Below are 25,494 nucleotides of genomic sequence, written 5' to 3'. Positions count from 1 at the left end.
ACCACCTAGGCCTCATCCAGCCCTTGCAGGCCCTGCCCCCCCTCTACCGTCCTCACCTCATGTTTAACACTTCCAGGTTCTACTCTGTAGCCAGTGGTGGATAGTTTGGGCCCACTATGCTATGGTTCCCACAATGAGACAAGGTCACTGGGAAGACTCATCTGGGACAGTCATCCAGAAAGAGCCATAGACACTGCTGCACTCACCTGCTACCCGCTGCTGCTGTTCCTGGGCCTTCTCAGCATCTGCCCGGAGGCTGGCGTGGCTAGTCTGTGCCCTGCACAGCTCCCGGGTGACCTCCTCAAGGCGCTTCTGCAGAGCCTCTTCACTCTCTTTATGGGATGCCTGAGGAGGAACAGACAGGAAGAGGGCTGTGAGAAGCAGAAGAGGCCTAGCTCCTGTAAGCTGAGGGGCTGCAGAGAACACAGCTCTTTACATGGTTATCCTAGTCACTGTGGTCTCTGGATGGTGGGCAAAGAACAAGTTCAGGGCCAGTGACATGGTTCAGCTGGTAAAGGTGCTTGCCTCCAGCATGATAATCTGAATTTAGTCCTTGGGACCCATACAATAGGAGAGAATACTCTCATGATGTAATTTCAACAAGAAAGAAAAGTCCATTTCTGGATAATTCTGAATCTGTATAAATATTCCCCCAGCTAGCACCCCTTCAATGTGAGGACAGATCCTTGAGTTCTTGTTTGGGGGGAGATAGCTTCCCCATTGGTGTCAATTCTCTCCCTTGAAGTAGCTGCACACAAGCAAGGCACACAGTTAAGACATATAACACTGCTAGCCTTTTTACTTCAAAGTTCAGCCACACAAAACCATCGGTGTCCAACCATGCTTGATCCGTCAAACGGCCATTTCTCCTATTTCAGTCTGCATCTCGAGGACTTCCATGTCAATACAGACAGGTCCACCTCATCCTTGTTCAGAGCAACACAACTGTTGCCCACTCAGTGGCAGAAAGGCCTTTCTCATCTCTCAATCAATCCTCCTCAGGGCATCTGTCAATCATTCCTAAACACTGGCCTCCTGGCGAGTGGGTACTTTACAGGCCAAATTCTGCAAAGGACCAGATCTCTTCAGAACCCAAGTTTGTCTGGATCACGGACGAGTGAGAGGGGACAGTCAACAAGTAACTCTAGTCAGCTAAAGTGGTATTCCAAGACATGCCTCAAACACTTTAAGGGGCTGACAGATTGAAAACACCAATTTCCTTCTCTTCCAGAGCAATGTCTGCACAGGGGTGCTAAGCCAACCATTTTAATGACATGGAGACAAAGCTGAATCCAGTGATAGAGCAGCTCTTGCTAAGAATGTGCCCCTTGGCTGTAGAAAAGTGTGCACTATACAAGGGAAAGTTGGGGTAGCTTTAGGGTGGGTAATATTTTCTCTACATTCAAATGTGTCAAAAGATTGGCTCAGCTCCAAATAAAAGGCACAAAAGTAAAGAATGGTCCAATGTCTCCCAGTGGGCAGGCATGCTTCTCCTCTGCCCATCCATCATAGCATATATAATATCCTCACCGCTCTGTCAGTACTGAGAAGAACAGGACAGAGACATCACCTGTGCAAGAATACCACCAGCCCGCCTGTGTCTCTCTTTTCATTAAGTAGGAGAACCAACCTGTCTCATTTTTCTTCTCACTGAAAAATGAGAGACTGCTCATTTTTCTTCTCGTGGTCAACATTAACTAAAGTACTGATTTCAATAAACAATCACAGGAATCCATTCATCTAAAGAAATTAAAAACTTCAAAACTTTAACAGAAAGCACTTACATACACCTTAGGAGACAACGAGCCTTTTAGTCTGGAAGAAGGTCATCAACACAGGCAGGCTAGTTCTATGCTAGGCCAACAGGCCATGGACTTCCATAAATAAACACTGCTGGGACTAAGGTTCAGTCTATCCTGGGACAAGGAGTAGGGACAGGTTCCATTTACCGCCTGGAAGATGGCTCTAGGGTCAGAGTTAGGGCCACCTCCTGATGCTATGCTTTGGGAACTAAGCCAGTAGGGCCTTGCCCGCCCTGGTCCCCAAAGAGTTAGAAAGGCAGAATGAAAAAGGCCTTTCTTTCTAAAAAGCAAGCTGCAGTCTCACACGGCTAATCTTTAGTTGCACTGCAGACAGGCACTACTGTCATGTCCAGGAGCAGAGAGGAAGCTGGGCTCAGCCTAGGCCAATTCGACTTCACACAAGCTAGTAGGAGCATCAGAAGTCGTAAGTCCCGGGGCTGACTGAAGCCTTGTGGGTGTTACCTAGCATGCTACGAGGATAACCTCCCTCCCTCTGAAAGAGACTGGGAAACATCTTCCAAGCCACAGCATCTCCAGCCAGAAGCTCACTGTCACTTCAGAGCTGCAGTAGCCAGACTCAGACCCAGAGTCTGACTTTGCCATGCCCCTTGCCATGCAAACTTTGGGTAGTTGTTTCACTTCTCTGGGCCACAAGCGTCCTTGTGAGTGAATGGCAGATGTCAACAGTTCCTACCTTGTAGAATAGGGTATAACATTTAGGGTATAACATTGGTACTTATTGGTAACAAGCACACTGATGCTTAGCACACAGCATTTCCTGTATGCTACTGCTCTAACAAGGCAAAGTTCAAGAGTTCAAGCCCCAAACACTGACTAAACTTCCAGCTATTCACCCTGCCTGGAAAGGGATGACTATGCTCATACAGAACACCCACAGGGCTATACAATCAGGTTCAGTGCGCAGCGAATGGACACTGAGGTGGCTACCACTGCTACTCACCTGCAGTTGTAGGACCTGCTTCTCAAAGGTGGCTGCTTTGGCTTCCAGAGCTTTCCGTTGTTGCTCCTCCTGCCGGGAGGCTTCTGACTTCTCCACTAGCTCCTTGTTGACCTTGCTAAGCTCCTGTCTGAGCTTTGCCAGTTCTGTGTTCTGCCTGTAAGACAGTTCCCAGCCCCAGTTGAGGAGGGGGATAGAGACTGGCAACTGATCCCTCTCTCAGGCATATCTGCCCTTTTCTAGTTTAGTGCCCAACTCTTAGGTTCATTATCTAAGAGTAAACCATGTGGCTTTTGGTGTGGATTTTATTGAAAATGGGTTGCCAATATAGTATGTGGAGCAAAAGGCCTCTCTCAGACACCACTGGAAGCAGACAGAACAAAGACAAGACAGGTGCAAGGAGCGTCCCCTCACTCCCTGCACGTGTGTCTCACTTCACTGCAGAAGAGAGGATGGCCAGCTTAGGGAGTGCCTCTTGAAGGCACTGATGGTCCTCGTCCTGGCTCCTTGTTCCACCAGATGACCAGAGAGGCCATTCAAGGCTAGAGATCAAGACACTTAGAAAAAGTGCTTCAGTGTGGCACTTTAAAGTGGGTGTCAGGCCACAAGAATATTCTGGAATTTCAGGAAACTTACTGAAGGAAAGTTTGAAACTAATCAAATGTCTACCTCTGTTACTAGCTAAACAAAGCATAAGACAAGGGGACAAAAAGAAGTGAAAACCCAGCTGCGAGCAGCTGTGCTTCACTGACAGGTGGGGTCCCTCCTCTCTGACAAACTATACCAGAGACCTAACCACAGAACCTTTAACTCAAGCACTGTACAGTGCAGAGATCCAAATGACCTGGTAAGGGTGGTGTGGCGCCTTCTCGGGACTGCTTAGGACTTGTGGATGGAAACAGGGCTGGTAAAACCCACTTGGCTGCTGTGGACTCCCGACCAGGCAGGGTTTCTGGACTGAGGGGAGGCAGCAGCCACTACTTGGTGACAATTCCCCAAGCTTCAGAACTTTCTTCAGAAAGAAAGTGACAGAGATTCCACATGACAGAGAACACCAGAGTTTCTCAGTCCTCAATGTCCTTGCAGTGGAGGACTGAGACTACAGCAGGTCCTTGAAACACCTATATTCTCAACTAGAATAAATCTGGCTTTGATACTCTGTGACAACCCCCTCCGTATACCATGTATGCCAGCAAGGATGAGCAGCAGGTTGGCACACATCAGATCTTTCTGAAGCATCAATGACATGAGGGGCTCTGGGCCAGCTGCTAAAAGATGCAACTGCTCAGAACCCGCATAGATGCTGGATGTGGCCAAGTAGAAACTCACAGGAAGTCCTGTGTATGGCTGCCACACCAGCCCCACACCCAGAAAGACGCTTGACTGCATCTGCTATAGCCCACAAGAGACCCACTAAGTCCACCCAGGTTCTCAGTCCTAGGAAACATGTTACCATGGTCTCTACATGGGACACTCAGCTTACTTGCTTTCCACCTGGCTGGTGGCCTGGTTCAACGCATCCCTCAAGATGGAGTTCTCCTGCTGTAGGCGGGCCAGCTGGGTGTTGGGGCCATTCTCCAGCTGCTCCTGAAGAGTCCGGATCTGAAAAGTTACCAACAAGATCATCAGGGCTGGTCAGCCACACACAGCATTAGCAAGGTCACACAGCTCAGAGTGGAAGGTCTGGAGACTACATCTGCTCCAAAACAAGTCAGGAGTGTGCATAAAGCAAGAGGTACAAGCACTGTGCCACTCCAGTGTCAGGGTCTCAGGCACAAGTATAGACCTCCTTCACCATCACCCATCTCTCTAACCAACGCTGCAGACAGATGCACAGGTACCTGAGGTCACACAGGTATACTATTCTGAGAGAAAAAAGCACAGTGCCACAGAGCACAACTACCTCAAGGAGGACTCATCTCTTGCCTCCTGAGTCCACATGGCATCCCTGAGACATGTGGCAGGGAAGCAGTCATGCCCACAATGAGCCAAGCATAGGTTTTAGAAGATAAATGTCAGTCAAGACAGGGAGTCACCAGTGCTGGTCTCCCGATCCAGGTAAAGGTATGTTCAGATTTCCTACTTTATGGGATCCTCCCAACCACCTAGAGAAAGTGTAATCAGCATCACTGCAGCCTCACCTGCTGCAAGGCTCTTTTGAAACGGTGCTCTTTAAAACATATTTTAAACCTTCCTGGTTAATAACATCAGATGTACGGAAATGCCCAGTCAGATTCAGATCCCAGCAGACTTCCTCAGTCTCTGCTCAAGCCTCACCCTCTGTGTCCCCATGAGTCACCCAAGCCTTCTCTTTCCCCTGTGCCCACCTTGCCCTGCAGCTGCTGCACCTCCTTCACATGGTCCTGGTAGCTGGCCTGCATTCGTGCCTGCACAGCTGCGATCTCCTGCTCCCGAGCTACCAGCTGCTTCTTCACCTTGGCCTCCCCAGCTGCAGCTTTGGCCTTCTCTGAAGCCATCTCCTAAGAAGAAACGGCAGGTAGGGGTGAGGGAACTTGACCAGGCAGGCAGAAACAGGGCCAGATTACTTTCATGAAAAGCATTGAGAGGGTAATGTTCTAAGTGGAGTTTGTTCTGTCTCTGTAGCCTAGAAGACAAGTATTGTTGCCAGCACCCACTGGTGCTCTGATAGCACACTCTTCTGGGATCTGTTCCCATTCCCAGATTAGTGGGGTCCTGCATAGACTGGCAGGGCCCAGAAGGTATCCACAGACCGGCCTCCATATACAGCCTGGAACCGTACCACCTCCCATCCTGACTTTCTCAGTAGTGTCTGGCTGGTGTTTGCAGGCCTCGGGCTCCTTTGCTGAGCAGAGCCCTATCTTACAAGGCCACACACTTTGGCACTGGAGTGGACACACAATGGTCTTGTCCAGAGTGTGGTGTCTGGAAAGACAATGGCTGGAACGGTTTCCAGAAGGTTTTGCCTTCCTTGGCCTGGAGTCTTCAAAGCTACACCTGGGCCCTGAACACTTAAAAGGGAGCACTGCCAAATCATAGAGCTCCCAGGAGTGCTGAAGCCCATAAGCTCCTTCAGACACTGGTCACAGGCCCAACTCTGACAGGTCCTTCCAGGTGAGTGGCACAAACTCTGCAGATGACTGGCATTCTCAGTGCATCCAGGACAGGCCTTTTGGCATGTCTCCAAGAATGATCACCAAGCAAGACCCTTTCCCAAACATTTTCTCATATACTTTCTCAATGGTTTGGGACTAGGAGATATAACACCGGCATGACATACACACGCTGGCTCTGTTGGGATATGATGGTCCACAATTGCAAGGGCACAAGGACGATAAAAGCAGACAAAATAATAAACATTCAACTATTTACAAAGGGAAGATACAAATACCAACAAAAGCTCCTCCCTCAGCTGCAAGTCAGCCGGGGCCTCAGTGGCCACTTGCTTACAAACAGTCTGTTAGGCTGGGCCAAGCAAGGTCAGAGTATTTGCTCTACAAGGCTCACAGTCTACCAGCAACCAGATACAGGTCTGTGGCAATTATAATGATCACCTCCATGAGAGTTCCGTAAGATTCCTCAGTGCTGGTTACAAAACTAAGTCATATAGGATATTAAGAAAATGTCCAACCCACCAGGGAGGTACAGGAGAACCTCAGTAGACGCAGGAAAGAGTAGAGCATCCTGGGAGCAGGCAGCCATCCAAAGAGGGGAAGGTAAGATGCAGAGGCCTAGCACTCAGGGTGCAGATTTGGGGATGGAGACTGGGAGCTAGTGACAAAGCATGAAAGAGGTTTAAGTAGAGATCAGCGTTGGATCTCCTGAGCTTATAGGAAACTGGACGTGGGTAGGGATAGAGGATCATAGCTGGACACTGCTGGACACTGGCATTAAATCTGGATCAGAGCCAAGGCCCACACTCTGGAAGATGAGGTGGGTAACAAAAATCAAGGCTTCTGGACCTACAGTCCATACCAGGAACAGATTCTACTGCCACAACCAAAGAAGGGTGGGACATGAACATGTTTGGTAATTAGGTGTCATTGTGGAAACCATGGCACACAGCCACCTCTGAGGGAGAGCATGGACACTGAGTGGCCAACACAGAGGTAATATCTAAGAAGCCTTACTTCCTTCAAACCTGCCACCCTGTCCTTGGTGAATATGACTTCAGAATGGGAAAGAGCCCACTCTATCAGAGGTTACAACCTCCTCATCTATCATGTCTTAAGCCCTTTCTAAATTAAAGGTATAGACACAACTGACTAGTCAAGGAACATACAGCCTGCTAGAAGGGCAGACACTCCTGCAGCCTCTCATCTGTACTTCAATTTGGGAGTCAGCAAATTTCCATCAGGACTCCTCTGTCTATTTAGAAAGAAGGTATTTTTGTTTTTGTGTGTTTGTTGTTGTTGCTTGTTTTTTGATCACTGACATAAGCTGGAGCCATCTGAAAAGACTGTTGGTTATGCCGACCCTGGGCAGGTAGTAAGCAAGCCAGTAAGCAGCTGTCCTCCACGGCTTCCACTTCAGTTCCTGTCTTGAGTTTCTGCCCTGACTTCCCTCAGTGATAGAATGTGAACCGAGAGTTAACATGAATAAATCCTTTCCTCTCGAGTTGGCTGTGCTGTTTATTACAGCAACAGAAACTCTAACTAGGGCAGAAGGTATTAGAACAGCTCCCCAGAACTGCGGACTCTAGTCATCTGATCTAAGAAGTTGGAGGACTCTGCCAAGTTCCATGATATAAACTCTCAGCTTTCCTGCAGCCTAGGCCTAAATCCTAACATGAAGTGTGCATAGAGCTAAGAGGAGATGGTGCATCCAATTGTCGTAAGCTGAAGGCCTGCATTTCCAGGAACCCAAGATAGCTCAAGTAGGCCATGTGGTGACATCTTAAGAGGCAGGACAGGAGGTCACTGAACCCTAAGAAGAGGTCTCTGGTGGATGACCAACTTGTCTATCAACCAAATTTTCTGTCTGGCTCAGAGGTGCAGTCACTGAATTTAAGAACAAACTCAATTTGCCTCATTTCTAGTTTGTCTCAAGTAAAACAGATGGGAAGTACCTAAGGGAAGGGCTATGCCTCAGATGGGGTCAGATATTTAATGGCCCAGGCCATTCCCGAGTCTGCTGCCTGGGACAGGGAAGGCAAGACCAGGGAGACGGCAAGAGAAAACCCACAGCACCTGGCACAAGAGAGAACTTCCTAACTGAGAGGATACCAGGCCCATGGGGATTCCCCTAGTCCTGCCCTCTATGTCCTCTGGGGATTCTGGGACACCAGGACCCACTTCAGAAGCAGAGAGGCAAGGGAGAGGCTCCAGTGAGCTCAGCAGTGAGTGACTGTCCAAGCCTGGGGACCTGGTATATCCTGAACAATGCCCCAAACCTGCCCCCTTAGCATCCCTGGCTCACTGCTACCTGTCATTCAGAGTAAAAGCCTTCTGAGCAGCCACAAGCAGCCAAGAGCTACCCTGTACAACACTCCACTAACATCAGAAACAGGGAGGAAGATCAACCTCTGCCCCAGTTCTCAGGAAAACCAAACTGGATTAAGTGTACACCTCCTCCTTCCTCAATGCACTAACTCAGAAGATGACTTGTCATCCTGGGAACCATCACAATCTGAGGTTCTGGTCGCCGCTGAGCTGCATGTATTCCTAGACCTCAGAGGAGGGACCCCAATACCACACCATCAACTCTTTAGACAGCACAGAATCTTCAGTCAAAATATTCTTGGCTTGCTAAGACAGACAAGCCCCTATCCTGATGCCCAATGGGCAACTGTGGCTGAGATTCTCAGAGAACAGAAAGAGAAGGGGCTGCCTCACTTCTAAGCTTAGCCAGTACCTTGTTGAGTTCCCTTAGTTTGCTCTTGGCGACAGCCGCATCCTCTTGCTCCGTCGCTAGCAGCTTTTCTTTCTCTTCTAGCTGGCGTTTCAGAATTGCTACAGGGTCGCCCTTCTGCGTGGCCTAAAAATGTTGGCAAAGCCATGTTAAAGGGGAACAGAAAGAGACATAGTTCCCCCCACTCTGGCAGTGAAACAAGAGCACAGTGGGTAGGTAGCAAAGTACCATCTGACCCTAAACACAGCCATGAGGAACAGACGGTCCAGCCTTCAGAAACTCCTAGACCTTGTGCACATGGATGCTTGCTGTAGTTTTCATAACCATAGGATTTCAGATCTTAAAGCCAGTATATGCAGCCTGGAGGCCACTGGCTGCAGTATGGGAGCTAGAACAGGAAGTCTGTATTCTAAGGACATGGTCTGAGATAAGCAGGGACCATAGTTACCTTGACTTCAACACTCATACCCAGGAAACATCCCCAGTGCTTACTTGCTGAGGAGCTCCTGCATCAGCAAGAACATACAGAGCCTGTCATCCCCCAGTGAGAGCCAAGAAATGACTTAGCCCCAACACCTCCAGCCACTGAACTGACCAGCAGAGTTACTACCCGACTAGTTAGAGACAAACCCATGCATACCTCACTCCCTAGAACAGAGGCACTAGAGTAGGAATCAGTCTTTGAGTTTGCCATGGTAGAACAAGGGACATGTCACAGGGCTCTGCCACACACTATGTCTGGATTTCTTTCCTTATACTCTGGCCCAAACCAGGTGGGCCAGATCCCTGCTCTGCCTTCCGGGCAGACAAGCAGTAGTAGATCACTGACAGCTGATGCTACATCCTGAGCACAGGCAGCAATGGCAGGATTCTCTAGGACGTGGAAGCCCTTCCAACCCTTCCAGGGACATTCTTTTTGCAGTTTGACAAGCAAGGTATGCCTTGGTAGACAGCTCCTGGGCAGGGGCAGGACTGAGCAAGACGCTGATCTCAGGGGGAAAGGCGTGAGTCATGCCAGCCCTGCAGTGGCCTACCTTATGCCAGGTGTCCTGAGTAACTCCAGTCTTCTCAGAGAGGATCTCAATAAGCCGTTGGGCCTCACCCTCATTGAACACCATGCTTCCTACTGTGGAGACCAGCGTCGTATAGGGCAAGAAGAGAGGGCTGTCGCAGTCTTGGGTTCCTGAAGAGGGAAGAAGGAGCAGGGGCTTACATTCCACCCCAAAACAAGGGATGTGCAACAATATCCCTCAAAAGGTAGCCCTGGTCGGAGCCAAGGAGAACTGTTCCACAGCTTTAGAACAGCAGGCTGGTACAGTGCGCTTCTTTCTAAATGATGGGTCCACATCATTGCATAGAGTCCCAGTAAGACTAGGAAAAACATCCTCCTTATTTTATATTGGTAGTAAGAATCATATTCAGGATTCAGTGCATGCTAGGCAGATGCTTTGTCACTGGGCTACAACTTCCTTCTTTAAATTATCAAGACTGAAGCTGTGTGCGGATGCGGGGATGAGGTAGCTTTGTTGATAGAGCTGCTAGCACACACAAAGCCCTGGTTTGATCCTTGGCACTGCACAAACTGGGAGCTCCAGAAAGGAGGAAGGGAGATCAAGGTCACACTGCACTCCACAGTGAATGAGGCCAGCCTGAGTTACATTAGACCATGTCTTAAACAACAAAAAGGATGTGCAAAACTATGCACAATACATTTTCCTCTGAGGTTTTTTTCCCTTTCTTCTTTTTCTAGTAAACATTTAGTTCATCTCACCTTCCATGGCTCAGTGAAATTCCCTTTTCTATCTCAGCATCTCCATGGGCACTGACTGCCCGTGACTAACAAGGGTGATCAGAACCACACATGCAAAACCTTGGAAAAGGCTGGCGGGTACCAGGAGTCTGCTCCCCACACTCAGGAACAAGCACTCTATCTCTAGTCTCCCTGAATGGAGCTTAACTAGTGACTGGCTTCAGGAGAGGAATGGCTGAGCCAGGTCTCCCAGAACGAGCTTGTTCACCCCCATCACAACTATCACTGCCAAAACCCAACAAAATCCTCCTAAACATCCCCTCCCCAGTCCCCTTGTTGATACTCATGCTGCCAACAGGTAAGAAATGAGTGAACGAAGATAGCTCACCTAAAATGACTAGGGAATTCCTTCTGCTGATATCTAAATTTGCCCCACAGTTGAAACAGAAGGCCAAATGCACTACAACAGACAGACAAGAGAGGCCTGCAACAGCAAATTCAGCTAAGCCTACCTTCCAAGGACAAGGAATGGGAGGGTTCCTCCAGCAACCTTGAATCCTCTGACTTGTCACAATATTTCTACTTCTAGTCACAATATTTTCATCACAAGTGAAAGCACTTAGCACGATACTGTAATAAGGGGAAGGTGGGATGTGGGCGAGCTGGTTGCTATGAGCACCTTATTTTATAACTTCTTACCTTGGGAAAGCTCAGTAGATTTAAAAATAACCACATGAGCACTAAAGGCCTAAGAGTTTGTATTGCCAAGAAAGTGGAAGAGTGTGTGTGTGGGTACCTCCTTAATTTCACTGAAATATGTATGCGCACACAACTAATGGTGGACTTACATACTAGACATAATCCTGAATGCTACAGAGCCAAAATAAAACAAAACACCCCATGAGCTCACTCTCAGGAGGAACCCCCACTGACACAGTTTTTGTTGTATGTTTTCCCATGGAGCCCCAACCTTGGGTGGATATTCATTGCCCAAGGTTTAAAAACCACAGGCGAGGAGGCATGATGTCCTCTTAAGACTCTGTGGAGTGGAAGGCTGTAGAGACATTCCTTTCCCGATTCAGAACAGTCTAGACACAGCGCTCCCTGAGAACTCGTATGTGACTCTTGCAGCCTGTGATGTGCTTCAAGCAGAAAGTTTACATGGGGTTTCAAAACTCAATGTAGACAAGAACGTAAACCAGTAACGTGACATATTGGATGTGAATTGGTAAGTTGGATGAAGTATGCTGTTAATACTCATTCCAACTGTTTCTTCTTGGCCTATTCTAAAATGGCTAGGCAGGACTATTAAGCTACAGATGTGGTTCACACCATATTCCTTTTGGACTGGCTGTTCTATGCCCTTCCAACCCCGTGATCTTAGAAGGCCCTATCCTCTAGAAGTCCCTGAGTGGTTGAAATCTCAATTCTCCACTAGTGGACACTCTTCTAGTGGGCATGTTGGTATATGCCTGTAATTCCAGCACTTAGGAAGTAGAGAACAAGAGTATTTAAGGCTAGCTTGGGATACATGAGACCCTGTCTCAAAGAAGGAGGGGTGGGGATCCAAATAAAGACACTGCCCTTTAGGCCCTATCCATTGAGCCTCACCCTTTACCATGGGAGTGAAACATTTGTCTATCACTGCTGGAGGAGGCCTTGCTACTGAACATCAACATAGGTACAGGCATCAGCTATGAGAGGCTTCAAGATGCTTCCAGCACTGTCCAAAAGCTCCCTCCTACATTCAGAGGGTTTCTGAGGCTATTCTTTCAAAGAGGCACTCTAGACTTCCTACATCCTCCTTCAGGATCTAGCCTCATAAGTAGTCTTCACCCCTCAACAAGGAAACTTCTCTATGCCACAGAGACCACTACAGAAAACCTCGACCAATCAAAATGCAGAGCTATAGAGCCCAGTCCCAATAGACACATCTACAAAGCACCTAAGGCTCAGGGAACATGGTGGAAGAAGGGGCAGAAAAAGCGTAAAAGCCAGAAGAGTTTGCTGCGAGGTTTTGTCTACTAGTAATGTCAGAAGCTACTAGAATATCTCAAGTAGATAGCTACACCACATGCCTGCCCAAATGTGAGCTGAACAAGGACTACATCAGTAGCCTTGCCAAGCCAGATGTGGGGAGAAGCCCGCAAGACGTCAACCCTACACAAAGAATGTATAGACAATTGAGGAAAGCTGGGAGTAGACGATGTGGCCTTTCCCGGGGAAAAAGGACACCAGTTGGTTGTCTAGCACTAAATGGTCATCATCCCTGAAAACATACACACACAAGTAATATTATACAAACTGAGTAGGTTACATTTAGAAATATATATGCATCTACAAATACATATATGCATGAAATTACAACTAATGAAAAAAAGGCCATGAATTTGAAGGAGAGTGGGGAGGAGTATATGGGAGAGTTTGGAGGAAAGGAAAAAATGTTGTAAATATACATATATTTTATAAAATCGCAAAGATTTAAAAAGAAAAAAAAAAGAAAGCATTTAAAATATAATAAAAACCAAAATAAAATCATCTTGAACACATTTTTCTGTCAAGTTTTTTTAAAAAGTAGCATTCTAATGAATCCTTATTAAACTTCCTCTATGAATTTTTGTTAAATGTTTCAATTAAAAGTAAATAGTTCTAACAATTCAAACAACCCAAAGTAATGTAAAGTAAAATTGAGCCTTCTCTGCCTACCCCCTTCTCCACCACAGGAACTTCCATGGCCTTCTCCACATACATATTCTCCTTTACATTGCTTTTAGAGAGTAAGAACTTCACAAAATATTTTTCATTGAATCTTTGAGGTCTATTTAAAAGGGGTGGGGGGGAAGGCAGTATCTCCACTGTCTCTGAATCAGAGGCAGTAAAACTGACAGAAAACCTGGGTCCCTGGATGAGGCACCTCCATCCAGCTTGCCCACAGGAGCCCCACAACCCACTCACAGCATCCCACTCGCGCCTCTAGCAAATGTTTGAGGATTCTCCTAATCCTTGGTATTGCGAAATCTTAAGGTATTAGAATAAACTTGCCAAAGACTTCATATCTAATCTGTTAACCACAGTCTTTAAAAGAGGAAGGGTTAGGGAATTCAGAGGAGGTCAGCTCCCTGCACTGCTGCCCTGGCAGCTTGGGTCTGGGTGGCTTTGGTAAGCATGCTCTGGAATGAGGCAGACAGACGGCAAAGAGCAGCTACGAGAGGGAAACAACCAGATCCTGTCTTTGGGGGACACAGCAACACTCACCGTGGGCCAGGCCCTTCAGGAATGCAGAGCTATACAGACCCAGGACAGGCCTGTCCTGCATGGAGGGGCCTGAGGTACAGGGCTTGACTTTCACACGGGAGACAGTATAGAACCCCTACAGCTGCAGACTAAAAGATTAGGCTGGCAACACTGACAGCTAACTCCATAAAAAATAAAAATAAAAAATAAATGGATAAAGCCACCAAGGGGGTTAAACAAATATATGTGGGCCAGGGGCCAGCCTATAGGTCACCTCTGGCCTTGGATATATATATGTATATGTATATATATACACACACATATATACATACATACATACATACATACATACATACATACATACATACATGCAGTATCTATGGTTTCCAATGGCCTAGGCTAAAATGTCAACTTCCGACTCAGCTCCTCTGACAACTTTATGTCCTTGGACAACTGGCTTAATTACCTCCCATCTTTGTTTCCTTGTCTGTAAAGTCAGTAATAACTGTTCCTCCCTCACAGCCTGGCTGCAAAAATTAACTTACAATGTGCCTGGAATGAGGCATGGGGGAAAAGCATTGAAAACTAACCCCCAGGGCCAACTTTGGATGCCCAACCATTCAGACCCCTCCTTGGACAGCGAAACACCTGCCCCTTCCAAGCTCAATAGTGAAGAAGTCAGGCAAGGGTGAGGCTCTGAGGACAGCCTCTCTGAGGTCAAGGCTGACATAGAGACTCAAAAAGGGCAGACTGTTCTTACTCATGCTGCTAAGCCGCAAGGCTTGAGGGAAGATTATATCTCCACTGCCAAGAAGCCTGAAGAGCGTCAGTCGATGTGCCTAACACCTCAGACTTCAAAACTATGATGTGGTTTGCTACAGAAATACTTTATCACCTAGAAAATTAAACTTGTAAAGAGGCACTTAGGAGTCTCTTCTCTGTCAACTGTGGAGTCCTTTAGGAAAATTTGTTCTTTGCCTACATAACCACCAGTTCCCCAATGAACAGCTCAGCATTAGGAGGAAGATGTTAACATAAGGGGACTCCGGGGACTCAGCAGCCCACTGTTCCAGCAGCAGCTAGCCCATGTCCAGCTACAGAACAAGCCTGTCCTTGCCCATGCTCCACTTTCTCAACCAGCAGGGAGGGGATCAGCCCACTCCAGGACTTGCCCTGTGAGTACCTGTGGACAGCTAGACATTAAAGGGAGCTGAGTATTACTGTAGGTTCCCAAAATCTCTGCCCGGGATGAGCAGACCCAGCTTACTTCCAAACATAGTGGATGTACTCACCGTCCCTTACTACTGTCGAATACTAAGCTTGAAGGGGTAAGAAGAAAGGAAGACCACCGCTTCACCACATAGCAGGCACAGGGAGGTCATCCAACAGACCAACATGCCGGGGTCTAGAGAGGCAGCCTGGCAGCAATGCAAGCAAAAGCTACAAGGCAGACGCCTGCAGAAAGGGGAACAGCCCAGAAAGGCACAAGTCTGCAGGATCCAGGACTTTGGATTCCCAGAGGAGTAGAAGGAGATAAGCCTGGAACAGGTGCAAGATTTCGTGGATTTTATCCCACAGACAAAACGCAGTGACTAAAAGGGAGCATTGTTTGGGATGCCAAAAGGGACAAGGCTGAGGGCAGGCAACTCAGGTAAGAGCCCAAGTTAGAGAGCTCACTCAAGTTCAAGAGTATTCAGGAGCCTAAGTGTGAGAAGCCCAAGTGCTAATTCAGGGACCCCTCACAGTGGGGCCCGACGGGGACATGGCTAGGGACTAATGAGGATACAATGGGAAGGACATTCATTTTCTTAGGGACTGTCCAAACCCATCCTGAAGGCCTTCCCCTCAAACGCAAAGACCAGACCTGAACCCTCACAGGGCAGGGATGGTTCAGGTCTGCGGACAGCAGCGTCCCCACAGGAAGGAAGCAGAGGCCAAGCCCAGTCTACCCCAACCACCCCAGGCAAAGTGGGCTGTGCTACAGAGCAGTCAAGCCCTGACCAGTTCTACGGCGTCATCTACACTAACCACCAAAGGTCCAGAGACCAAAGGCAAACTCCATCCTGCTCATCTCAGGGAGGCATCCCTTCTCCTATCAGGAGGCCAGTTAATCTCAGGGCCTAGCCAAGCTGGGAGGTAACACTTTTTCTAATAACAAGGAGAACATACCAACATCACTGCAGCCTCTCCTCAACTATACACCTATACATTGTGGCCAGGAGTCTATGGGGAAGGCCAAGGCCCTCAAAGAAATAATATACAACTTGACTGCTCCCACCACCGCTCAGTGCTCTTCCAGCCACAGCCAAGACAGGCCGTGGGCAGCATGTTAAGTGGAGACTCCACTCCCAGACCAAGCAGCTCAGCCCTGGTCATCCCTTCCCAGAGCACACAGGCCAAAGATGAACAGCTACACTTGACCCCTACATGGCCACAAACACTCACATCTGGAGTTTCCAGGCCCTGGCTCCAAGCAGGGAGAGCAGCTTATTAAGGGCTTCCCTTTGGCTGGAGGAGAATAATCTACTACTAAACTGGAAAGATGTGTGCATTAAATGGCTTCCTACAGACTGAATGATTAATTTCCTCTTTGCATGTCAGAGTCTTTCTCTTCAGACTTCCACACCAACAGTTTTATACCTGGAGAACAAATCCAGCATCACAATAGTTTTAAAGACAACCATGGGGCCTTGCGCAAGCCCCCGCCTGGGTTTGCGGGCAGAAAGGCTGAAGACCATAGAGTTTCAGCGGCAGGCACGATTCCTTGGTGCCTACAGAGGAAGACCACAGCTTTATCGGGAATGCAAGCACAGAGGCCTGGACAGTACCTGAAGTCTCAGCACTGCCACATCCAACAGTCACCACATGGAGATGTCCACAAGAATGCCATCGAGATGCTTCCCTGGGGGATCGCTTTACATTCTTTTTGGAGAGAGAGGAAGAGAAGAACAGAGGAATAGAGAAGAGGGGAGAGGGGAAGAAAATGAGGGCCTGGATTTTGAAGAACTCACATAGAAAGTGAATGGCTCTGCCGGGCAGTAGTGATGCATACCTTTAATCCCAGCACTTGGGAGGCTGAGGCAGGCAATCTCAATGAGTTTGAGATCAGCCTGGTCTACAAAGTGAGTTCCAGGACAGCCAGGACTGTTACACAGAGAAACCCTGTCTCAAAAAAGAAAACAAAAACAAAAACAAAAACAAAAAAAAGAAAGGAAGAAAATGAATGGCTCAAATGCCCCAAGGGTTTTGTTTGGAGACTCAAACCCTGACAAAGAAATAAAGGTCACCAAGGCTTGTTCTGAGTGCACACCTGGTGTGTCTCCAGCCTGTAAACAGGGTGAGGGGTTAACTGTATGGATGGGAAGGGGCTCCAGGAGCGTTACCATGGAGACCCTGTACTGCCATCTGCTGGCCACATGACTTCTACCAAGTCTGAGCAGTGGCCATGTAAACAGGTAAAGCTGGGCAGTGAGGGGTGTAAACGCAGGGAAAGCACCAGCAAGCACCTCTACAAACCCTGGCTACACAGGATGATTGCCATACTGTGTAACAGCACCAGGACACGGCAGGACAAGGACAAGGCAGGACGGGCACTTGAAGCACGTGTGAACAGGTAGATTGGTAGAGGAAAGGAAGGGCGCAATCATGGCCCATTAGTTTCAAGAAAGCTCCGACCCGCTCTGTGGACACCCTGAATAGGTCAGATAGCCCTTCTTCACCTTTTCTGTCTCATGCCCATTAAGCTACACTTTTCTTACATTGTGTTCCTGCCTGATCTGCAGGTGGAGAGGAGACCCCGCAGGGCTGCGCGTACAAAGAGCTCAGACACCGCCACCAGCACCCACAGAACACTGCTAGCTTCAGGGTACAGAAGCACCTTTGACATTCATCTTACCTCTGCTTACGAGCACTTACCAGGCAACAGGTACCAGGGGCTGGGTGGGCACTGGCATCTTGTGGGAGGCCTGAGAACTGGCTGCCGCCTCCCTCCACCCTAACTCTCCCGAAGGACTAACAGGCCTCCCTTTCCATCATCCAGAGACGCTCCAGGAACACACAGACAGGAGTTCCATAGTGGAGTTTTGTTTCTTTTCCAGTTTTTAAAAATATATACAAAAAGAAAAACTAGAAAAAAGTAAGAGGGTGAATGAAAGATACAAAAAATTACCCACAATCCTATCTCCCAGTGGTGTCCTTTCTCGTGTAAGCCATGAGAGACTCATAAAAGCCTATTTCTGTTTTCTACATTATGGAGGCTAGTGAGATTCTCCTAGTCACAACATCATGATCACCTAGCCCCAGAACAATACCAACCTGCCAGCTGGGGAAGGAGATGAGGGAGAGGGGAGAAGGGAGGGGTCCTTCAAAAAGCCAATCCATGGATTATGACAAAAGTGCCAGAGCCCCTGGGTGCACCCCTGTCCCACTGAGCAAAGAGGCCATGTGCTCTGTGGTAGACTTCTCACTTGGACCCTGGTCTCAGCCCCTCCTACCAGCAACAGGAAACAGACTCACTCCGGTTAACAGCTGCCCATTCTGGAACGCACACTATCTACAGGGTCAGAGAACATATAGTGTATTTCCCACATCCCCAGACCCACATGGGATCCAGGCAAACTCACTTCCAGTGCAGAGCTCCTGACAGCACACCACCACGAGGCCATTCCAAGTAATCAGTGCGGCCCTCGGCTCAGGGTGGGAGGCAGGCAGGCATAATTAAGAAGGCACAGACTAAATCCAAGGATAAAAACAGATTTTAAAAACCACTACCACTACCACCATACACATGTTTACCGTGCATCCTAAAGTATGCTGGACACAGGTGCTGGACTACCCACCGAGCCAGCGGTGGTAGCCAAACAGTGGCACTTTAGTTCATAGAATTTTTACTTCTCTAGGATTCTACCACTTCCCAGTCCCTAAACATTCAGAAAAGAATCCCTGCTTTTTATTTCATAGTCCAGTGTTGTCTCCTCTTTCCATGCAAAGGCTTCTAACACCCTTTTGTAACACAAACCCTTCTCAGTCCGACAGAAGAACCACACAGGGGTTAATATGACACAACCAAGCAGGCCTTTGTAAACCACCAACCATTTTTGGAGAGCAAGAGAGCACTCTTCCTAAATGAAAACCATATCCACCTTCTGACTTGCAATTACAGACCTAGGAATTTACTTTAAGAGACACTCACAGCAATATATGTACATCACTGCAGCATCAATTTCAGCATCCAAAAAAGTCTGCACACTATTTAAGTGTCATTTAAATAAATCACGATACATTCACGTTACAGAATGTTATACAGCTGAATGCAGCAACTTTGCAAGCCTGATGTGGAAAGATGTCACCAATAAATACACTGTTAAGCAAACAGCAATTTCTAACTGGTTATATACCATAGCTTGCATGTGACAGCAGTGTCTCCAGGGTCCCCAGAAGTGAACAGTGACAGGGACAGAATGGGACAACTTTAAATTTTCACCCTATCCATACTTCTCTATTTAAATTGCTTGCTAGAAACATGTTTTTTTATGTAATGATACATTTTCAAAAGCAATTGGGATCAGGTGTTCATTGTCAAACACTGCCACAGACAAGTGGTTAATATCTATGGCATGGCCCTGATCAGTCCCTTAAAGTCACATCAAAGAACAAATTCTGAAAGAGCTCCGGCTGGTCTGCAGAAATGTGCCCAGGCTTGCCTCCACGCCTGGCTTGTCACCTCTACAGTACCTGTAGCAACCATGGACAGAGTGAGACTGGGTATGCAACCCCAGCCCAGTGAGAATGCGCTGTGATGTCATTCTCAGTGCCTCTCTATGTGAGGAACAATAGATGGACTGCTAGAATCAAGTAGGGGAGTAACTGCACATGATGCCAATACTTGGCTGCAAAGCCATGTCTTCTTCATGTGGATACCTACCTGCAAGGTGACCCGGGAGGCCACCTCCCCATAAATGGCTGCTACTTACAGCAGGGGTGTCCAACAAAACTTTCTGATGGTGACATTTTATCTCTAAGCTGTTCTAAAAGCAGTCACTGGCAACATGTGACTACTTACAGATCATTAAAGACAGAAAGTATGATCAAAGAACTGAGTCTTATCTTGGGCTAATTTAAATGACTAGGGTGACCAGTAGCTCTTAGTGGACAGCACACCTTTCAACCCTCAAGATCTGCAGTCAGCTGTTTGAATCTCATGGTACAAGGGTCCTCCTCATCCTCCTCATCCCCTGCCCAAGTCTAGGTCTCCTGCATTTGTGGGAAGACTTCCCTTCCCAGCCTGTTCTAGACAACTGATGGGACCCACCCCTCAAGCATTTCCTGGATCCTCATAGCATCATCTCAGGCCACTTCATCTGCCCAGCCCTACCCTGTCAGATACCGAGCACCCACCTGCAGTTCTGCCATAATTCTTTTGTATTGAGCACACGTAGTCCCCAGAATGAAGGCAGTTCTGGACAGACAAACACTTAGTTATGGCTAGGTTGCAAGGTGGCTAAAAGTAGGCCAACCACAGACCAACCAAAGAATTAGAACACAGGTCTAGCTGTGTGAAAACATTCAGGTCTGCTTCTCATTCATGCCTGCTCACCTGACAACACTGTACCAGCTGCAATGTTCAATATTAAATCAGGTGAATTCTAGTATACTTCATGTATCAGACTAAAGACGATTCCATGACCCTCTGGTAAGTATCCATACCGTTAGATTTCATGCCCCAACTTGCAGTTACTACAGTTTATGCTTCACTTCAGTGATGAAAATCATGTGCAAAGTTCAAGAAATTGCCAGACAAAGTGAATCTGAGTTCCCACTGTAGTTACTTTCTGAAGCAAGATGGCCAGTGATCCCAAGCACTTCACTGATACCTGGCTTTGTACTGCTCCTTTGTTGTTTGTACTGGCATTTCACACATGAGACCCAAAATCAGAATCCTCCCCTGTTGGAAGTGAGAGCCCTACTTTGCCCCCCTGCCCCCCCGTTTCCCTGGCGTTTTCTCTGTCCAGCAGCTGTGACAGTGTTGTCAGGTGAGCAGACAAGAAAGAGAAGCAAATCTGAATGTATTCATAAATATTATATACATCCATTCACATGTTGTACTTGCAAACACCAGCACAACAAGGAAAATGGCTTGCGTCTTACTGAGCCCCCCCTGGGGCTTCTGCCTCATGCTGACCCCCACCCACAGAGGCAGTGCGGCACTGCAGGGTCTATGTAGCTATTGGTCTTACCCTCCCCATCACTGCTTAGCCATGCTCGGGTTGGGTCACCCTTCCGTGCTACCATCCATCAGGAGAATCTTGGCCACAGGAGTAAGAAATATCTTTAGAGCCCGTGAACCAGAAAGAATGGGAAATATATTTTGCTGGAGAATAAGCAGACTGTGACAGAATCCATTAGGCAAAGCCAAATGGGTGGTCTAGCCAAGGGCAGCCAGGCCCCAAGGAACCAGAGAGTATATATAAATGCAAACAGCAAGCTGTCCTCAACCCACAACCATCAGGGGCCATACCGACTAAGTCATTCTTAGATAATCCTAGCACAGAGCAGAGCTGTATACAGTACAACTATAAAAACAGTAACTCACGAACACGTTCTTGCCTGTTTGGGTCTGACAATGCCACACAAGGTCTGGCCACTGCAGTAAAAGACACAATGAGAAGACATGATTCTTTTATCTCCATCACCTTTCACAAAACCAGTCATGGAGTGGAATGGACAACCTCCACATAAGGCATGCTCACCCTGTCCACATCACTGCAAGCATGAGGTACTCAAAGTCCCCTACATCCTGAGTGTAACAGGAAGCTGAGGGGAGTCTTGACATCGCAGAGACGAGGTAGGGGCTCACTTACCTAAGGGTACTAAGTGGGAACAGAGTTATGAATAGCAAAAACAAGAACTCTCACAGACCTTCACATGCCCCCAAGGACATAAGAGTTTTCTGAGCTCTTACAATACACTCTCCTCATTATTTAGGAAAAAGAGGTGGCTAACTCCGGGCATGACGGTTCATACCTACATCCCAGGATTTGAGAGGCTGAGACAAGAAGGCCATCATTTTGAGGTCAGCCTGTGCTATAGTGAGAGATCCTGGGGCAGAGGGCTAAACACATAGACCTGTCACTTGGGCAATACCTGGAATCTTAGGACCAAGTGCACAGCCAAGTGCTAGCCAGGAACACCTTTCACATGCTTATGAGTGCTTCCCATCACCTGTCCTGAACTTTTACAGCTCTTCCCCATGGCTGGAGTTCCAGCCTTTCTGAGAGACCATACTCCCTTAGTGACAGCCCTGGGCTTCTCTGAAGCACCCTGGCTCTGCGGCTCTGTGAGTCTGCTCTACTTTTCAACACAGAATCCCTGATGGGAATCAACCCACTGCAGAGGCCTGACAGGCTATCCACATCCAGAGAGCTTGCCAAGCACAAGGAAAGGAATTCCACCCCCCACTTCACCCCTGCCCCATCCTGCAGAATTCTTTCTGGATTGTTACAGCATTTGGTAGTTAGCATTACTGCTTTATTCTTTTGGGGATGAGGAATACAGCATTTAAAGATAATATATCAAGACCCAATTTTATGCCCCTAATTTCAAAAGGCCATCAAATAAGAAGAGTTTTAATGGGAAATTATCTACTGCAACATCTCATTAGGATTCATGTCCCATGTGGCCTTGCACCAAGGCGAATGACTGATATCGAAGGCCTTCCACACAGGTGTTTCCAACTTCAGGGGGTGCTGTCACAGCCACAAGAGCCAATGCCTTCTTCAGGATTGCTTCCAACTTTTGAAGAATAAAATATCAGCACACTGCATAAAAAAAAAAAGTCAAAGAACAACTGGACTCTCGCTGGGGGACAGCCAGCACTCTTGCCTCCATAGGCTTCCCATCCAGATCCAACCAACCTCGGATCAAAAACATTAAAAAACAAAACAAAAAGAGAAAAAAATTGTGTCTCTATTTAACATATGCAGTTCTTTTCTTTGTAATTATTCCTTAAACAATATAATATAACAACTATTTACACAGCATCTGTTTTGTAGTAGGCATCTTTGGTAGTCTATAGGTGATGTAAAGTATGTGAGGCAGGCTACAAACATAGCTCATTGGTATAAAATTTGTCTAACAAACATAAGGGCTCTGGGTTTGATCCCCAACCCTATAGGGGGTGGATAATAGAATTTTTCTAAAAAAGGGATATGAAGAATATGGGATTTAGGGAGTTACTTATATGAAAACATGATGCCATTTATGAGACTTCAACATCTGCAGATTTTGGAATACACAGGGCGGGGGGGGGGCTTGGAATCAATCCCCTGAAATATGAAGAAATACTAATTTTTAAAGTTGCTTTCATTTGTATTATCTCATATTTAATGTCTTTGTCTTCTTTCGTTATCACCTTTCAAGATCTGGTAGCCTACTTTTCCTGTGTCATCTCTGTACTCCTCTTTGGTGTCCTAACATCCATCACCGTTGAAGCTGGTAGCTGTTGTGCCTGCATAAGCAGATGCAGGCCCCAGGCAGTCGGCGGCATCAGGTCCACCAAGCACCTGTGCGCCACAGTTCAGTCTCCTCAGGAGAGGCCTGGGAGAACAACTGCCTCAAAGACCCTGTCTGCTAAAGTGCTCTTCACAAGTCACACAGACTCAACCACGTTTAAACCCTGGCTGAATCTGCATAGTTACTGTAACCCACTAAAACCACCAAGGCAAATCAGTGTTCTGTATTATCTATTTTCTCTCTATATAATATGGAATCTACATTAATGTTCCATAATGCCTTATTAAATAACTAGGGAAGAATGGTAGGATAATATGAAGAAAACTATTTCCTAAAAATACTAAGTGAATAAAGCTAAAATTAGGTGGGGCATCAACACAAAGCAGACTGGCAAGACACAACAGACGCTTGAGAATATCTGCCAAGACTACCCTATCTAGACTGTTTCTCACACCGCTTCATGGAGTCCCTCAGAGGGGACTCAGTACCATTCACATGACTTGCCCTGAAGAATGAGATGCAGCTTGAAGGTGCCTGCTCAAAATGTCTTATGCCTCTGCTACACCCTAAGAGGGCTTCTGCCCTAGAGAGACACAGGCACTTCAGCTCAGGCCCCCAAATGAACTCATGCATGTGGAGTAGCCCTGAGCCTACCTAGGTAAGACACAGCATGAAGCAGAGCCTCCCAGCAGACAGGACCTACATTAGCCAACCTTAGCCAATCACAGACATGGGAGCAAAGACAAAGGACTGCTGTTACAAGGCGGTAGAACTTGGGGTGCTTGTTATGCAGCCTTACTATATAGCAGCAGCTGACTGACACGGAAGGCACCCAGTTATGTAACTACATCCTCCAAACTCAAACATCCCTCCTGTAGAGGACTGAGGATCATAAAATTCAGGAAGCTCAGAAAGTCCCAAGACTCACAGGTCCTCCTCAAGGTTACACGACCACCACAATTACTGGGGAGATACGAGTCTTTAGTGGAGCTGCCTCCAAGTCGAGCAGGGATAGAGAGCTCCAGGAGCACAGCTTTCCTAAACCCTCAGGGAGGCTGTGGTGGGCATTTTGGTGGTGATACAGCTGCCTTAGACTTATCCATGCTCCTGTAGGTAAACTAGCACCCCTGCTCCTGTATAAAAGTCCAAAAGCTCAACAGCCCATGGAGCTGGACTTGTGTGGAGTTGTTTCCCTGGTCTGTCATCTGTACCCAATCTGGGGAGAACAGGAAAAGTGAATCAACAGAGCACTGAGGACACCGCCAGTCACAGAGGAGCAGCTTTCCCTCAAGCTCACAGGAGTCAGGGCACTCACCAGGCTCGCCTTTTCTTTTTGAACCAGACTTCTTCTTTGCAGGAGCCTCTTGCTTTGGTGCCTCCTGGCTCTGGACCATTCCTGCATTTTTATCCTGGGCAGGAGCCGACTCTGACTTTTTACCCTGATTGGCAGCTGTGTCTACCTTTTTGCCATGATTGGGGGACTCATCTACCTTTTTGCCCTGATTGGGGGCCCCCTCTGCCTTTTTTCCTTGGTTTGAGACACCTTCTGTCTTTGTGCCCTGATTAGCAACTGCATCAGTCTTTCTACTCTGGTTGGGAGCCCCTTCCCCCTTCTTGCCTTGGTTGGGATTTCCATCCCCCTTTTTGCCCTGATTCTGGGTTCCCTCCCCTTTCTTGCTTTGACTTTGGGCCCCTTCTGCCTTTTTGCCCTGGTTTTGAGGCCCTTCTCCTTTTTTCCCCTGGTTTTGGGCCCCTTCCCCCTTCTTGGTCTGATTCTGGGCCCCTTCCCCCTTCTTGGTCTGATTCTGGGCCCCTTCCCCCTTTTTACCCTGGTTCTGGGGCCCCTCCACCTTCTTGCCCTGATTTGGGGTTCCTTCTGCCTTTCTGCCCTGGTTTTGTATAACCTCAACTTTTGTGCTCTGGTTGGGAGATCCTTCTCCTTTCTTACCCTGGTTCTGAGCTCCTTCTCCTTTCTTACCCTGGTTCTGGGCCCCCTCTGCCTTTTTTCCTTGGTTAGGAGAGCCTTCTAATTTTTTGGCCTGGTTTTGAGTACCTTCTCCCTTCTTGCCTTGGTTTGGGGTTCCCTCTGTCTTCTTGCCTTGGTTCTGAGCTCCTTCCATTTTTTTGCCCTGGTTTTGAGTTGCTTCCCCCTTCTTGCCCTGGTTCTGGGGTCCTTCCCCCTTCTTGCCCTGGTTCTGGGGTCCTTCCCCCTTCTTGGCCTGGTTCTGAGCCCCTTCCCCCTTCTTGGCTTGGTTCTGGCCTCCCTCACCTTTCTTAGATTGATTTTGGTTTGTTTCCCCCTTTTTGCCCTGATTTTGGGCCCCTTCTCCCCCTTTCTTGGCCTGGTTCTGGGCCCCTTCTCCCCCTTTCTTGGCCTGGTTCTGGGCCCCTTCTCCCCCTTTCTTGGCCTG

The 25,494-nt window shown here is 47.7% G+C and overlaps 1 protein-coding gene across 1 annotated transcript in view; it reads right to left on the bottom strand.

Moving 5' to 3' along the window:
- The window catches only part of Rrbp1 (ribosome binding protein 1), a 66,963-nt gene that overhangs the window by 15,192 nt on the left and 26,277 nt on the right, over positions 1 to 25,494 (bottom strand). The window contains exons 3-9 of the mRNA XM_026788479.1: positions 24,399 to 25,491; positions 9,624 to 9,772; positions 8,593 to 8,715; positions 5,088 to 5,240; positions 4,244 to 4,362; positions 2,764 to 2,917; positions 207 to 345 (exon numbers count right to left, since the gene is read on the bottom strand). Coding sequence (XP_026644280.1) covers positions 207 to 345; positions 2,764 to 2,917; positions 4,244 to 4,362; positions 5,088 to 5,240; positions 8,593 to 8,715; positions 9,624 to 9,772; positions 24,399 to 25,491 — 1,930 coding nt within the window. The remainder of the gene's footprint in view (positions 1 to 206; positions 346 to 2,763; positions 2,918 to 4,243; positions 4,363 to 5,087; positions 5,241 to 8,592; positions 8,716 to 9,623; positions 9,773 to 24,398; positions 25,492 to 25,494) is intronic.

This window comes from Microtus ochrogaster, unplaced genomic scaffold, assembly GCF_000317375.1.
Source record: "Microtus ochrogaster isolate Prairie Vole_2 unplaced genomic scaffold, MicOch1.0 UNK3, whole genome shotgun sequence".
In the NCBI taxonomy this organism is placed as follows: domain Eukaryota; kingdom Metazoa; phylum Chordata; class Mammalia; order Rodentia; family Cricetidae; genus Microtus; species Microtus ochrogaster.
This window is presented reverse-complemented; position numbering and strand designations above follow the sequence as displayed.